Raw genomic sequence first — 12,283 nt, 5'->3', positions numbered from 1 at the left:
GCCTACCGTACCAAAGTGAACAGAATTTTCTTTTTATTTACATATGCTTAGTTTGAATTGTTTGTCGTAGATATGAAGAAAAGCATCTGTATTTTGTTCCAGTTATTTGCTTTCTATTCCTTTGCTGTATTGCAAAACAGGCTACATGTACTGATACCCGAAATTGAAACTATAGTGTGGCCTTGCATCGGAGACAAGGGTCTTCTCACTTCAACTTTGCCAACGCAAATTCTTCCGCTCTCTTACAGTCAAAACCACAAGAAGAAGCTGAGAGCTGAGAGCTAACCTCGATGGTGTTTCCTTTGCATCAGCGTGTGCAGTGGTAGAGCATGTGCATGATGAAACAGTTAACTCCTTTTTAGGTTTTTAAAGAGATAGACTTTGAATCAAAGTACAGTCTGGAGGGACTACGAAGAAACTACGGAGCTGGCACTTTATTAATCAGAATGAAGATCATTTCTGTCTTCTGCTGTCTTCTCTATGGTAAGTGTGATAATGAAATACGTAGAAACAGTCTAAACAACTCAAAGATGCTCTAACTCTTGTCTCATGATTTAATTTGGGCAGCTGCTGGGACAGAGGGTGCAGGCACCAAAGTAGAAGGATTCGAGGGGGGAGAAGTGTCGTTCCAGTGTTCACACAGATATGCGTGGAATAACAACAAATACCTCTGCAAGGATCCATGTAAAGACAGACAAGATGTACTGGCTACAGTACAAAATGGTGGGAGGATAACTCTGGTGGACTCGGGGGACGGAGTCTTCATTGTGACCTTCAGTCACCTCCAGCTGTCCGACATGGGGAGATACTGGTGTGCAGTGGAAAGATTTGGTTTTGATACATTCACTGAAGTGCAGGTTACTGTACAGAAAGGTACGTGTATGATCCTATCACTCCGACCTTGAATAGGATGTCTCTTTACACTGACTGCTTTTATTTTTGTCTCTGCATTCGTAAATACACATTTCCCCATCAGAGGTGGAATGTAACTAAGTACATTTATTCAAGAAACATTGGACTTTCTACTCCACAACATTTATCTGACAGCTGTAATTCTTTACAATATTGTGACATACATGTTTGTGTTATATGTCAGTTTGTGTTTTGGCTCACAACACCTTAGAAAATAAGCAGTTTTTTGTTGGGGCCCCTTGTCGTGTGTTTCACAAATCCATGACTTACATCAAAGAATGATTTCCTCTTTAAACTTCTCGTGAGACTTTATTGAAATAAGTGTTCAAGGCTCAAAGGTGGGAGATAAATGTCCCAAAAAATCATACAAATGTGTGTATCTTTTTCTTCTTCTCTCCATCCCCATCAATGATCTCATGAACCTAACGCTCATCTTGTGAGCCCTCTAGGTGTGAATCTACTGCGCTAAACTCACTGTATAAAAAGTCATTTAAAGCTCCACCTCGACCTGCTACAAAATACTCTTTCCACATTGATGTATGAAAACATAATAATCTAATAATATTATTTAATAATATATCCATGACCGGGGACATTTGTTACTCCAGAACGAAACATTTAGTTGATGATACTTTTACTTAAAAGACCAGTGTGTAGGATTTAGTGACATCTAGTGGTGAGGTTGCAGATTGCAACCAAATGTGTACGGCTCCACTCACCCCTCACTCTCCAAGCGTTATTCTGAATCCTGCCGCTTCCCTTGGCGAGACCCGCCCTGCGTAGCTGGTTGAGACTAGATAATAACCTCAAGTGTAAGAGTCAGCTCATTGGTCAGAGCATAGGACCTGAATACATCAGGTTACCAGCACATGGTAGCATGGACACTAATCCTAGGGCTTGAATGCTGCACATGTTGGAGAACCTCAGTGACCTGCAGGTCACGTGAAAACGTAAAGGGGCCGCTTTAGAGCCAGTGTTTGGTTTGTCCGTTCGGGGCCACTGTAGCAACATGGCGGACTCGGTGAAGATATGAAGAGCTCATTCTAATGTATCAAAAACACGAAACACTGACGACTACCAGACACTCCGCGATAACACACTGGTCCTTTAATTAGGCTTACATTTACAGTAACAGAGTATTTTTGGATAGTTATATTGGTACTTCTATTTATGTAATGGCTCTAAATACTTCTTCCACCACTGTTCCCTTAAAGCAGTTGCAGTTGTGACCACAACTGCCATATCTCCCACATGGACGTATCCTAATACCTTAGCAGAATTAACACCTGGAACCAGTATGCCTGCAAACCTTTGGACAGGTGAGAAGAAAACATAATCAAATTTGAATCCTTACAGATATAAATGGTACATTAAGAATTTAATTTTTTAAGTAATATTTTATCCAACCTCAAAGCTTCAAACAACACCAATGGCGGAAAAAAGAACAGCAGCACAGGTGAGTTTCTAGCTTGTAATTTGGTGTGTGCAGTTGGTGCATGAATATCCGTCGCGTGTGGATATGTCAAGTTGTTGAGCCATATCTCTTGTTTTTGGTCAGGCACCGCGTTGTACGCTACAGTCGGGGCTGTTGCCATGCTCGCTATTTTGATGCTGGCAATAATCATCGGGAAACGCAGAGTAAAGTTAAAACGTCAACCACAAGTTTGCTCCAACATCACAGACCTCGTCAGAGCCGATGAAAGCGAGGTATGAGACGCCACACACAGCAACTGTCTTCCCAGAGAAACATGACGATTGTCTTGGCAGCGAATCAAATGAAGCTGACGACGATTACGTTTCCTTTCCTGGTTTCAGAGGTCAATGTTGCTTTTACAGCGTTAACCCCAAGCTATTTTCTAGGTTTATGCTCGAAATATCATACCCAAACTAAAAAGGGTGTATCTCTGCAACCACAAAGGCTATTTGAATAATGTTGGTGTTATAATAAAGGCAACACATGTGGGCTTCTGTTCAGATGTGTATATATTAGTATATATGTTACTGGTTAAGAGTAAATAAAGATGAAAGACAGCACAAGTTGAATTTCCAGGTTCGCCTAGAAACAAAAGCACTTTCAGGATGATTATCTCTTGGAAAGATGCACATAAACAGAAAAGCACCTCTGAGGTCATAGCTCACTATGTGATCAGTCTCTATGCAAAGTTTGACTTTGAAAAAGTAAAGCAGAACAAAGTTAGAGAGGTTTTAGTACAGATAAATTAGGTGAAATGGGCATTTGGGCAATTTGAATTTTCTCATGTACCAAACCATATATTTCACTTTTATATTACTTATGGTGTTCAATACATCCACATATAGCAGTATTTGTTGATTAGAAGAAGAAAAATTAATAAAAAATAAAAAAAGCCAAAGATAAGCAACATTTGTGACTGTAAGCGCTAAATCGATTCATGTTGCTGTGTTCTTTGGCTCATATCTCAGAGATGCTTTGGTGCAGAAGGATTTTGAAAATACATTTTTAATCTGTGTGGAGTCCTCTTGCTTTTTGCTATCTGGCTTTTTCTGATAGCACCGAGCTACGGGTTGCTAGTTCCGTAAACGTGCTGAGTGGGCTGACTCCTGACAAAATGATGATTATGATATTTTCATAATTCTTTCAGTTGGTGTTTGAGTTGTGTGTAAATGGCTTACTGATTCTCGTAGCCCAAGTTCTCTTGTTTAATTTGATGTATAACATCAATATATTTGCTTATGTTTATTGTAAGGTTTTACACAGTCTAACTATGATGTGTAAATAGGTGCCCAATTGGGCGCCATGGCGCTTAAAAGGCTAAGACGCTATAAAAGCCAGAACTAGTCCCTGTTGCCATTTGTATTTATAATTTTAGGAAATATGCTTATTTGCATACTTGCTGAGAGTTAGATGAGAAGATAGATACCAGTCTCACTTCTCTGTGTTAAACATGACACCTTGGTGACCTTTAAAGGTGGGGTTGGAGCATGTTCTGACTTTTTTATGTTTGAGTCTGTAGTACGTCATATTTACAATGCACATTTTGAATGAGGCTAATCATTTTGAACTACTTCGGTACTCTTAATGTGGTATCTATGGATGCGTTGCTGAGTAGATTCACATCAGAGGTACACTTAAATTCAGTGAAATAAAGAACATACTAATAAATGCTGATTTGTTTTTCCTTTGACACTTTTCAACAGGCTGACTGTGAGTACGATGATATTGGCGAGGACGTGCAGTCGACTATCCAAAGCACGATGTCGAATGTAGCGCACCCCTTCACATTTATGAAAACATCTGTGGCTCCAAAGGCACTGAACATCCAAGACACTCAGCTGCAAATGTCCAAGACAAACGTGACATCAGCTGTGGGATCTACATCAAACCACTTACATCTGAAAGAACAGTTGAAGGCTGTCTTGGAAAACACACAAATAAACCTACAGCAACTAAAAATGCAAAAAGCAAACCCACACAGAGCTGTAAAAGCAATGCATCCACCTGTGATTCCACTTTGCTTTGGTTTGGTTTGGATGTCTCTGGGACAGTGTGAGGTGGAGACTTGTATGGACACTGATGTACAACTGAACTGTACCGCCTACGGTGCTTCTTCAGTTTTATCCAACGGCTATAATTCACTTTATATAAATGTGTATTCTTTACAAAGGGATTGGAGACAGGTTCTATCTTTGCATTGATTTAGTCATTATGTGTGTGCCAATATATTGACAATTTGACTTTCAACTGTAAAAAGCAATAAACGGAATGTGTATTTTTACTTTTGAATATTATTTAGTTCATACTACAGTCCTAGAATGTATTAAGCTGAAATGTCTATTGTTGAAAGAGTTGAGATGATTGTAACTGGAACACAACAGTGTTAAGTCAGCATTAAGATATATCTGTACCTTTAAAATCAACATGAAGGCCTCTGTGTAGTATGTTAAAGCTCCTTACTTTGGCGACTCCTAGTGGTCATATTAATAAAGACACTCTGGCCTGAAAACTGACTCAACCGAGCAAATGCTCATTTCCAGTACATTATTGTGAAACTTTTAAACTTATTATTTTGTGTGCTCTGTGGAGCAATAACAAATCGATGAATAATTCCTAATGATGTTAAAAGAAAGGATGTTTAAGGCTTACTTGCATAAATAATGTAACAAAAGACAGACTTGCTTCTTGAATTTCCACAATAGGGAGAAAGTAGGTCAATGGATACATACACAATATGTTTCATGGCATAAGCCTTGAACTTATCTTTCATGTTTCATTTTTAAACATATTCTCGTTTATTATCAATCTTCATGACCTTTCCAATGGAAGGTTAAAACCAGTATTGCAACCTGTTGTTGTTACACAGATCAATGTTATTAATATTAATGTCATGCTATAGATGGCAGCAAAGAATAACAGGTGCCACTTTTTAATAAAGCATACTTTATAAATGTACTTTTTAAAAATCTTTCCCATCTCCTGATGGATATGTGTGGCTCTCTAGCTGCTTTATGCTCCACTATGTTCACCAGATATTCAATAGCTGTGTCTGTTTGCATGTTGAGTGTTCAGCAGTTAGGGAACAGTTGGGTTATTAAAGAGAACTGAAACAGCTTCCTGCGGCAGCTGGAAACCAATCTAATGAGAGCAGTTCAAATAATTGGCAAAAGTTATGGGCTGTAAAACCAAAATAATCCGCTCAGACGCTCCATTGTTGCTGTTAACTTCCGTTTGGCATACAGTAATAACAACATCTGGGTTAGCAAACTGTGAACAATCTATTCAACTGGTGTTGAACCTCATCACACCTACTTATAGAAGTGGTACAGTACCAGATAGCTATGCTGGAGTCAAGCACAAGTAAAGACAGAGTCAAGAGGATTACAGAGGACTATACGGTTGCCTTGAAGGATGCAGTGAAGTAAACCTGAATTCATTGAACTCTGGATGTGCTGTTATAAAAATGTGAATACATTTAAAGGTGACTTTTTTGTGTCACCTAAGCCGCAATGATTTCACTTTCATAGGTTGAAGGTTATGTGTGGACTGGTTTGTTCGTGAAAGAGGAAGAGGTTTAAACACATGGACATGAAAGCACCGGATTGAGCACACGGACACAGTCCTTCTTCCAGGTTGCTGCCTCATTGTGCAGCTGGAGAGGAATCTGCCTGTTGCAAACTGAAGGTAGACTGGGAGTGATGGGAGCAACCTGGATCTCATGGGGAACCACTACAACTGTCATCATTACTATACTACAAATCCAAGGTGGGCCGCATGACGTAATAGACTTCACTTGAGTTGAACTATTTATTAAAACGCATGATTACATGATTCCGCAACTAATACATCTTTTTTTTTCTCTGAATGACAGCTCGGATCAATATCAAAACCACAGCTGTGGAAGGCCAGAGATTTGACTTCAGATGTAAATATAAAGACGGCCAGCAGAACAATACCAAGTACTTCTGCTATGACAATGATGAGAATGATGACAAAATGTCCTTCGTCTGCCCGATACGGAGACAAAACCACGACCAGTGGCATAAAGACGGGCGTTTCTCTCTGTACGACAACACCACCGGGGCCTTCGTCATCGTCAGGCTGGACAACCTCACCTCAGAGGACAGCGGGACGTATCGGTGTGGGGTGGACGTCGACCTGCCCCCTGACCAATTCAGTTTCATAGAACTGAATGTTTCCCGAGGTACAGTATGTCATGTCAAAGCACAGGTTCTCTGTGTTGACTGCTTATATGCTGCTGGTTGGGGCCTTACAGTTAAATAAGAAGTACAAGACAAACGCTGAATAGTTTCTGTCCACCGGGTGATTTCCATCTAAACACAAGGCGTGGTTTAGATGTGTTTTCTCATCTTTTCTGAACTTTCAATTTGTAAGAAAATGCAAGAAAAATGCTAGTATCTAACACACAGTGTCTGTGTACGTTTTTGTAAACTAACGCAGCCCAGTAAGTAAGATCTCTGTAACTCCGCTATTTATCAGGGAGCTTGGTGTGTTTATTTTATTTCTCTGTATAAATACTTTAGGCATTTTTTGTAACTGTCATTTCCAGTTACTGCATCACCCATCTTTCCGGTGGACGTCCCACTGAACAGTGAGTGATCTGTGTGTGTGTGTGTTTTCATTAGTATTCATAATTCTATGTGTTTGTGAGTGAATCCTCAGCCAGGTGAACTTCATGTATTGTTCTCTCCTGCAGAGTTCCACCTGTCACTGTTTATGACTGCAGCGATGTGCATGGCAGCCATGTTGTTCATATGCCTGTTCACGCTTTGTCTTTGGCTGGTTGTTCAACACCGCAGACCTGGCCCGCGCCAGGATAGAGAGGTTGGTCTAAACTTGTAGCCACACTAGCAGCAAGGCCACAGCGATGTCGGTCGGTCCGCCGCTGTGATCAAATATATCTCAGCAACTAGCGGATGGATTGGTAAACACGTTGGTAGGCCTACAGATATTTATGTTCCCATCAGATGAATTGCAATCATTTTGATGATTCTCTGACTTTTGATCAACTCCATCATGATCATTAACCAAAACAATGTTCAAAAAGCCAATAGTTTGGTTAGTGACAAAAGACCTGCATCACTAAAGACATTCCCATCAGACTCAGCTGCACTTGTATTTAGTGCTAAATGATGAGCTGGATTCATAATTGATAACATGGGTTAACCTACGGCTTGGGTTTTGATTGATAGTTGATTGTCAGATGTCAACCATTTATGATCAACTGGTGACCATATAGTGAACCGTATACATGCTAAACATCAGGGCATTAGCATTGTCCCTGTGAGCATGTTAGCATGCTGATGTTAGCATTTGGCTCATTGTGCCTTAGCCACAGTGATGCTAACATGTCTGTAACTCTGTTAGCCAACTGTGAAAAACACTTTTTACAGTAAACAAGAACAAATTTGCATTTAGAGAACACTATGATAGCTTGTGAAAGAAGCAGTTCACTGTGAGCATGTTTCTGTTCCTCCCACAGACATCATCGGACTATGAGACAATGATGCCTGGTGTAAGAACTGAAGCTGAACTGTGCTGCAGCTCTTTGGCTCCAGACTGCGCTGATCTTTCTGCTTTACCACCACCACCTGACTCCTGCTCCCACTTCACATCAAAGCATCGGGAGTCCACTGTCACTCTCGGCCTCAATGGAAATGAAGAAGTGGATGTACCAAAGCACATCGGCCAGTACCAACATCTGGATCTGAGCCAGCTGGAGGAGCATGTCTACCACAGCCTTAAAGGACTCAGCGGTCCTAAAGATGGACCTCTGGTCAAAGAGCAGATCAACTGTTGATGGATAATTTCACGTTAATTACATCCGACAGAAAGTCAGTAACTTCCTTGTTAACCTTTGTTTTTTTGTTGCTGTGTTGATCTTGAGATATATGTAAATATTATTGATAAGAAAGACCAAAATGGCAACATCAAGGTTGTAATAAACCAAAATGATCGTTCATTGTGAGTTGAATGGGCGTTGGCCAATTTGAAGGTTAGCAATAAAGGATCTTTTGTAAGTCAAGTAATTATTAGTTATTACAAGTAATGTTCAGTCATTCCTAGAGGAAATCGTTTTGGACAGCTATAAAAAGACTGAAAGAAACAGCAGTTTGAAAAGGACTCTCAACTCAAGCTGTCGAGAGTTGAAGAAATCCACGAAGAGGAGCATACTGGAAGCTTTAAGCTCCGTCTCTCGCTTTGCTTTCTGATATAATTCCCCAAAATAAACCAAGTGGTAATATCTGAGGGTGTCCCTGTGTACATTATTTACTGGCCTAATTGATGGGAAACATTCACGTTGAGACGACCAAGAGATGGGAAGGGATGTTTTGGTGCTTCTCACAAGTGGTTTTGTTGCATATGAGGAAGCTGGCTCAAGGAAGTGCAACAACAAAGAGGAACATGTGACAAATGAAGAGTTACCACTCGTTTGGAGTGAAATCAGGGCGAGATAAGAAAAAGAAAAGAAAAGTGACAGACGTACACATTGTGTGTGAAGATGATTTTCCTCATGTTGGTCTTTCTTCTGGGAGGTAAGTGTACAAAGGTTAATCTGTTTGTCTCTCTCTCTCTCTCTCCTCATCTATCTGAATGTTTAGTGTCTTGGTGGTTGTAAGTTTTCACAGGTCCGCAGGCCCAGCTGCTCCCAGTAATTCCTGACTGCTGTTTTTGAGTATATACCGTAAACCTGGTTGACTTTTGAAACATTTTGAGAAAGCTGGAGGACGTTTTTGAAGTTTGTTGAGAGCTGTATCTAGTTTAGGGAGTGCACTTTTTGAGCACTATTTATAGGGGCTTATGAAATGATTGATAGAGTTTCAAAATATACAACTTCTCTAATATCTGCTTTTGTTCTTGTGAAGTACGGCTTAGTTTAACCTTTTCAGGCCTCTAATAATATTCAAATGAAACTATTAGAGCAGAATAAACAGCCTATAACTCAGTGTAAGTATAAAATAAAGATCTGACTTTGTTGTTGTTTGTGTTTTGTGCAGGGCTATGGGAGACTGAAGCTATGTCAGTAACAGGAGTGTTGGGAAAGGAGGTCACAATAAAATGCTCTCACTCGTACGCATTTACCAATGTCAAATACTTTTGTAAGGGAGCGTGTCTAAAAGTCCTAATCAGTAGCAGAGCCAATAAGAAGGTTCCAAATGAGAAATACAGTATTGTAGACAAAGGAAACACATTCAGCGTGACCATCTTCCATCTGACAGCGGATGACTCAGGAACTTACAGCTGTGGAATAGAGAGAATTGGTCTGGACACATACATAGAAGTAGTCCTCACAGTCATAGAGGGTGAGTTGATTGAGCACTGTACACGAATAGCTGTCATGTCTGTCTGAAACTGATCTTACACTAATTAAAGGAAGGAAACACAGCACATGGAATGTGACTGAGAGTCAAAGATTTGAGTTAAAATATGTATTTCTTCTTTCTTTCAGTAAACCCACAGGATCCTGACAATGACTTGACAACTACGTTGTCCTCTAGTAAGCAACTGTCTGGATGTGTGTGTGTGTGTGTGTGTGTGTGTGTGTCTGTGTGTGTGTAAGAGAGACAAAGGCGTGAGTGATGTGTCATCACTGAGACGTGCTGTTGTCCCTTTTTCCAGATAAGCTGGTGTACATTGGAGTAGGTCTCGTGGTGGTCATGCTGGCTCTAGCGATGGTCCTTTTGATATTCTTCAGGCATCGAAACAGAGATATCCACGCATCTTCTGGTATAAAACTAACAGACTCTGATATTTGACATACAAACAATGATGGCAGTTTGAAAAATGGCCAGCAATTTATTGTACTTTTAAATTGTTTTTATTTGCTGCAAGAAGTGAAAGTAATAATAATCTAGTTTTCAATTCTCAGGAAAGAACCGTGACAGTCAGAAACAAGTTGGACACCACATCAAAACTTCCTCTTCAACAGCCAATGAGCATCAAGAAGCAGACGGCAGGACTAAGAGCAGCTTAATCCTGTCGACTGTTCAACACCAAGAGTTCAGAGGAGATCACTCGGACAACATTTATTCCAACATCTCTGGTTCATCTGTCTCTCAGATCCAACCAGACGGCCTCCTCTATACCACAGTGAGCTTCAACGCACACACAGACAGCAGCACTGACGCACCTGGCACTGCAGCGCTTACATACTCCACCATTAAACACGACGCAACAGATCCATGTGCGCTCTATGACAACGTCTGAACTCAGTGCTGATCTGCTCAAGTGCTAGAAAAGTCTGTGTGATGCTACACTGAAAATACCCACCATTCACATATTGCTGTAAAACTATTTGTAACAGGTTTCCCTGTTACCCGGTGAGTCTCGGACTTGCACAGAGGCAGCACACAGCTTGAGGTAGTTCAAAATGCTTTTATTACTGACAAACACACATACAGGCTCGGTCACACCCCTCGCTCTTTCCCTCCTGCTCCTATTTGGGGAGAGACACGCAGATCAACCCCAGCTGAGGCTGATTAACCCTCAGCCTGATTAACCCTCAGCCCCAGCTGAGACTGATTAGACATCATCCCGGCACTGTTCCCTGAACCCCCCCCCCTTCCCCCACCCCCTATCATGTTCGGTAGATTTTGGATTTTAGCCTGAAAGAAATCAAATTGTTGAATCAATATAGATAGATTTTCTTCTGTGTTTGTTCTTCTTCTGTAAGGCGCCTACCACCAACACACGCACATGCACACCCACGCACACACACACACGCACACGCACACATGCACACACACACACACACACACACTTAATGAAATAGAAACTGTGATGTGAGCAAAGGAAGAAGCTATAGTGGACAGGCGTCACACCTACAGCTCTAACTTAATGTACCCACGCTTTGTAATTAAGCTCAAAGCTTCTTGGTTCATATTGGGACTAAAGTAGTGTTTATAGAAAACGATGACAGCCTTACATTGAATTTAAACTCAGTGAAGTGGTCTGAGAGCTGGTGTAGAGTCTGAGGAAAACAAAAGCAGAGAGAGAAGGTTTGCAAAGATTGCAAACGATGCTGCAGGAAGGAGTTCTAAAACCAGGATATTAGTTGGTAATTTTGCTCTTCTGAAACAGAAATCAAGCTAAAAGTCAAAGTTATCTATTTTTCTTACGTATTACTGCACTTTATTTAACAGCTCTTGCACCTCTCAAACTCTATGCTGTCTGACATTTTATTGGAAGAATGATATGGTAGTTTAAAGAAAAGCCAAACAGTGTGTCTTATTTTTGGGGATTATCCTCAGCCTTTTTTGTGGCCAATCACATTTTAAGACCTGTATGCAAGTGTTATACAAATTCTTAAATTGTGAGGAAATTGGTTCCATCTGTGTGCAGCTTGCTGCGATGCGGTTTGTATGTGACGGGTATTTGACCACCGGCAGGAAAAGAGCTGTACTTGGTTGTTGTTGCTGCTGCTGCTGCTGCTGAGTCTGTTGGTGTTTCTGTTACTGAGGAAACACAGACATGACAGTGACTTAAATTGAACTTGCAAGTCTTTGCAACATTATTATGTAACCAATGATTTTCTGACCACAAACCAGGTTGTCAGCGTTGAGATGTTCAACACAATGGCAGCCGCCTGGCCCTGCGAACAGATCAGATCAGCTGCTTTCATATCCTCATTTGTTTGTGTTTGTTAGCTTCTCAATCCTCCATCCATGCAGCTTGATGGTGGGTTTGATCATTAGGGTCACAGTGTGATATTTTCCTCATTCACTGTATTATTGTGTAACTGTTTTTTTAATATAAATGCTTGGAGCATTCTAAATCTAAATTCTTCCATGTTATATATGCACTGTGCTACATTATTTCTCCAATAAATCAAATAACCATAATCATATTTAAAAAGTCAGGTCTCATTCATTTCCC

At 40.6% G+C, this 12,283-nt stretch overlaps 3 protein-coding genes across 7 annotated transcripts; all 3 read left to right on the top strand.

Moving 5' to 3' along the window:
• The first annotated feature begins 371 nt into the window (after positions 1–371).
• On the top strand, positions 372–6,001 carry LOC117745584 (CMRF35-like molecule 9). 3 transcript variants are annotated; one of them, XM_034554213.1, is made up of 7 exons: positions 372–483; positions 568–873; positions 2,127–2,231; positions 2,327–2,368; positions 2,471–2,619; positions 4,090–4,096; positions 5,914–6,001. In XM_034554213.1, the coding sequence occupies exons 1-7, from the start codon at positions 447–449 to the stop codon at positions 5,916–5,918; spliced, it is 651 nt and encodes a 216-aa protein (XP_034410104.1). In that variant the 5' UTR covers positions 372–446; the 3' UTR covers positions 5,919–6,001. The 3 variants fall into 3 exon arrangements, with proteins under 3 accessions (XP_034410104.1, XP_034410023.1, XP_034409943.1); XM_034554132.1 differs by lacking the exon at positions 5,914–6,001 and having other exon boundaries at positions 2,130–2,231; positions 4,090–4,899; XM_034554052.1 differs by lacking the exon at positions 5,914–6,001 and having other exon boundaries at positions 4,090–4,899.
• Positions 6,002–6,049: 48 nt separating this feature from the next.
• Positions 6,050–8,653, top strand: LOC117745960. Of its 2 annotated transcripts, XM_034554664.1 has the most exons (5): positions 6,050–6,151; positions 6,258–6,590; positions 6,957–6,998; positions 7,104–7,231; positions 7,890–8,653. In XM_034554664.1, the coding sequence occupies exons 1-5, from the start codon at positions 6,085–6,087 to the stop codon at positions 8,205–8,207; spliced, it is 888 nt and encodes a 295-aa protein (XP_034410555.1). In that variant the 5' UTR covers positions 6,050–6,084; the 3' UTR covers positions 8,208–8,653. The 2 variants fall into 2 exon arrangements, with proteins under 2 accessions (XP_034410555.1, XP_034410642.1); XM_034554751.1 differs by lacking the exon at positions 6,957–6,998.
• Positions 8,654–8,748: 95 nt separating this feature from the next.
• Positions 8,749–12,254, top strand: LOC117746109 (CMRF35-like molecule 1). Of its 2 annotated transcripts, XM_034555109.1 has the most exons (6): positions 8,749–8,943; positions 9,406–9,711; positions 9,858–9,905; positions 10,028–10,135; positions 10,278–10,498; positions 11,956–12,254. In XM_034555109.1, the coding sequence occupies exons 1-6, from the start codon at positions 8,910–8,912 to the stop codon at positions 12,052–12,054; spliced, it is 816 nt and encodes a 271-aa protein (XP_034411000.1). In that variant the 5' UTR covers positions 8,749–8,909; the 3' UTR covers positions 12,055–12,254. The 2 variants fall into 2 exon arrangements, with proteins under 2 accessions (XP_034411000.1, XP_034410905.1); XM_034555014.1 differs by having other exon boundaries at positions 10,278–12,254.
• The last annotated feature ends 29 nt before the right edge of the window (positions 12,255–12,283 follow it).

Source organism: Cyclopterus lumpus, chromosome 1 (assembly GCF_009769545.1).
Source record: "Cyclopterus lumpus isolate fCycLum1 chromosome 1, fCycLum1.pri, whole genome shotgun sequence".
Classification (NCBI taxonomy): domain Eukaryota; kingdom Metazoa; phylum Chordata; class Actinopteri; order Perciformes; family Cyclopteridae; genus Cyclopterus; species Cyclopterus lumpus.
This window is presented reverse-complemented; position numbering and strand designations above follow the sequence as displayed.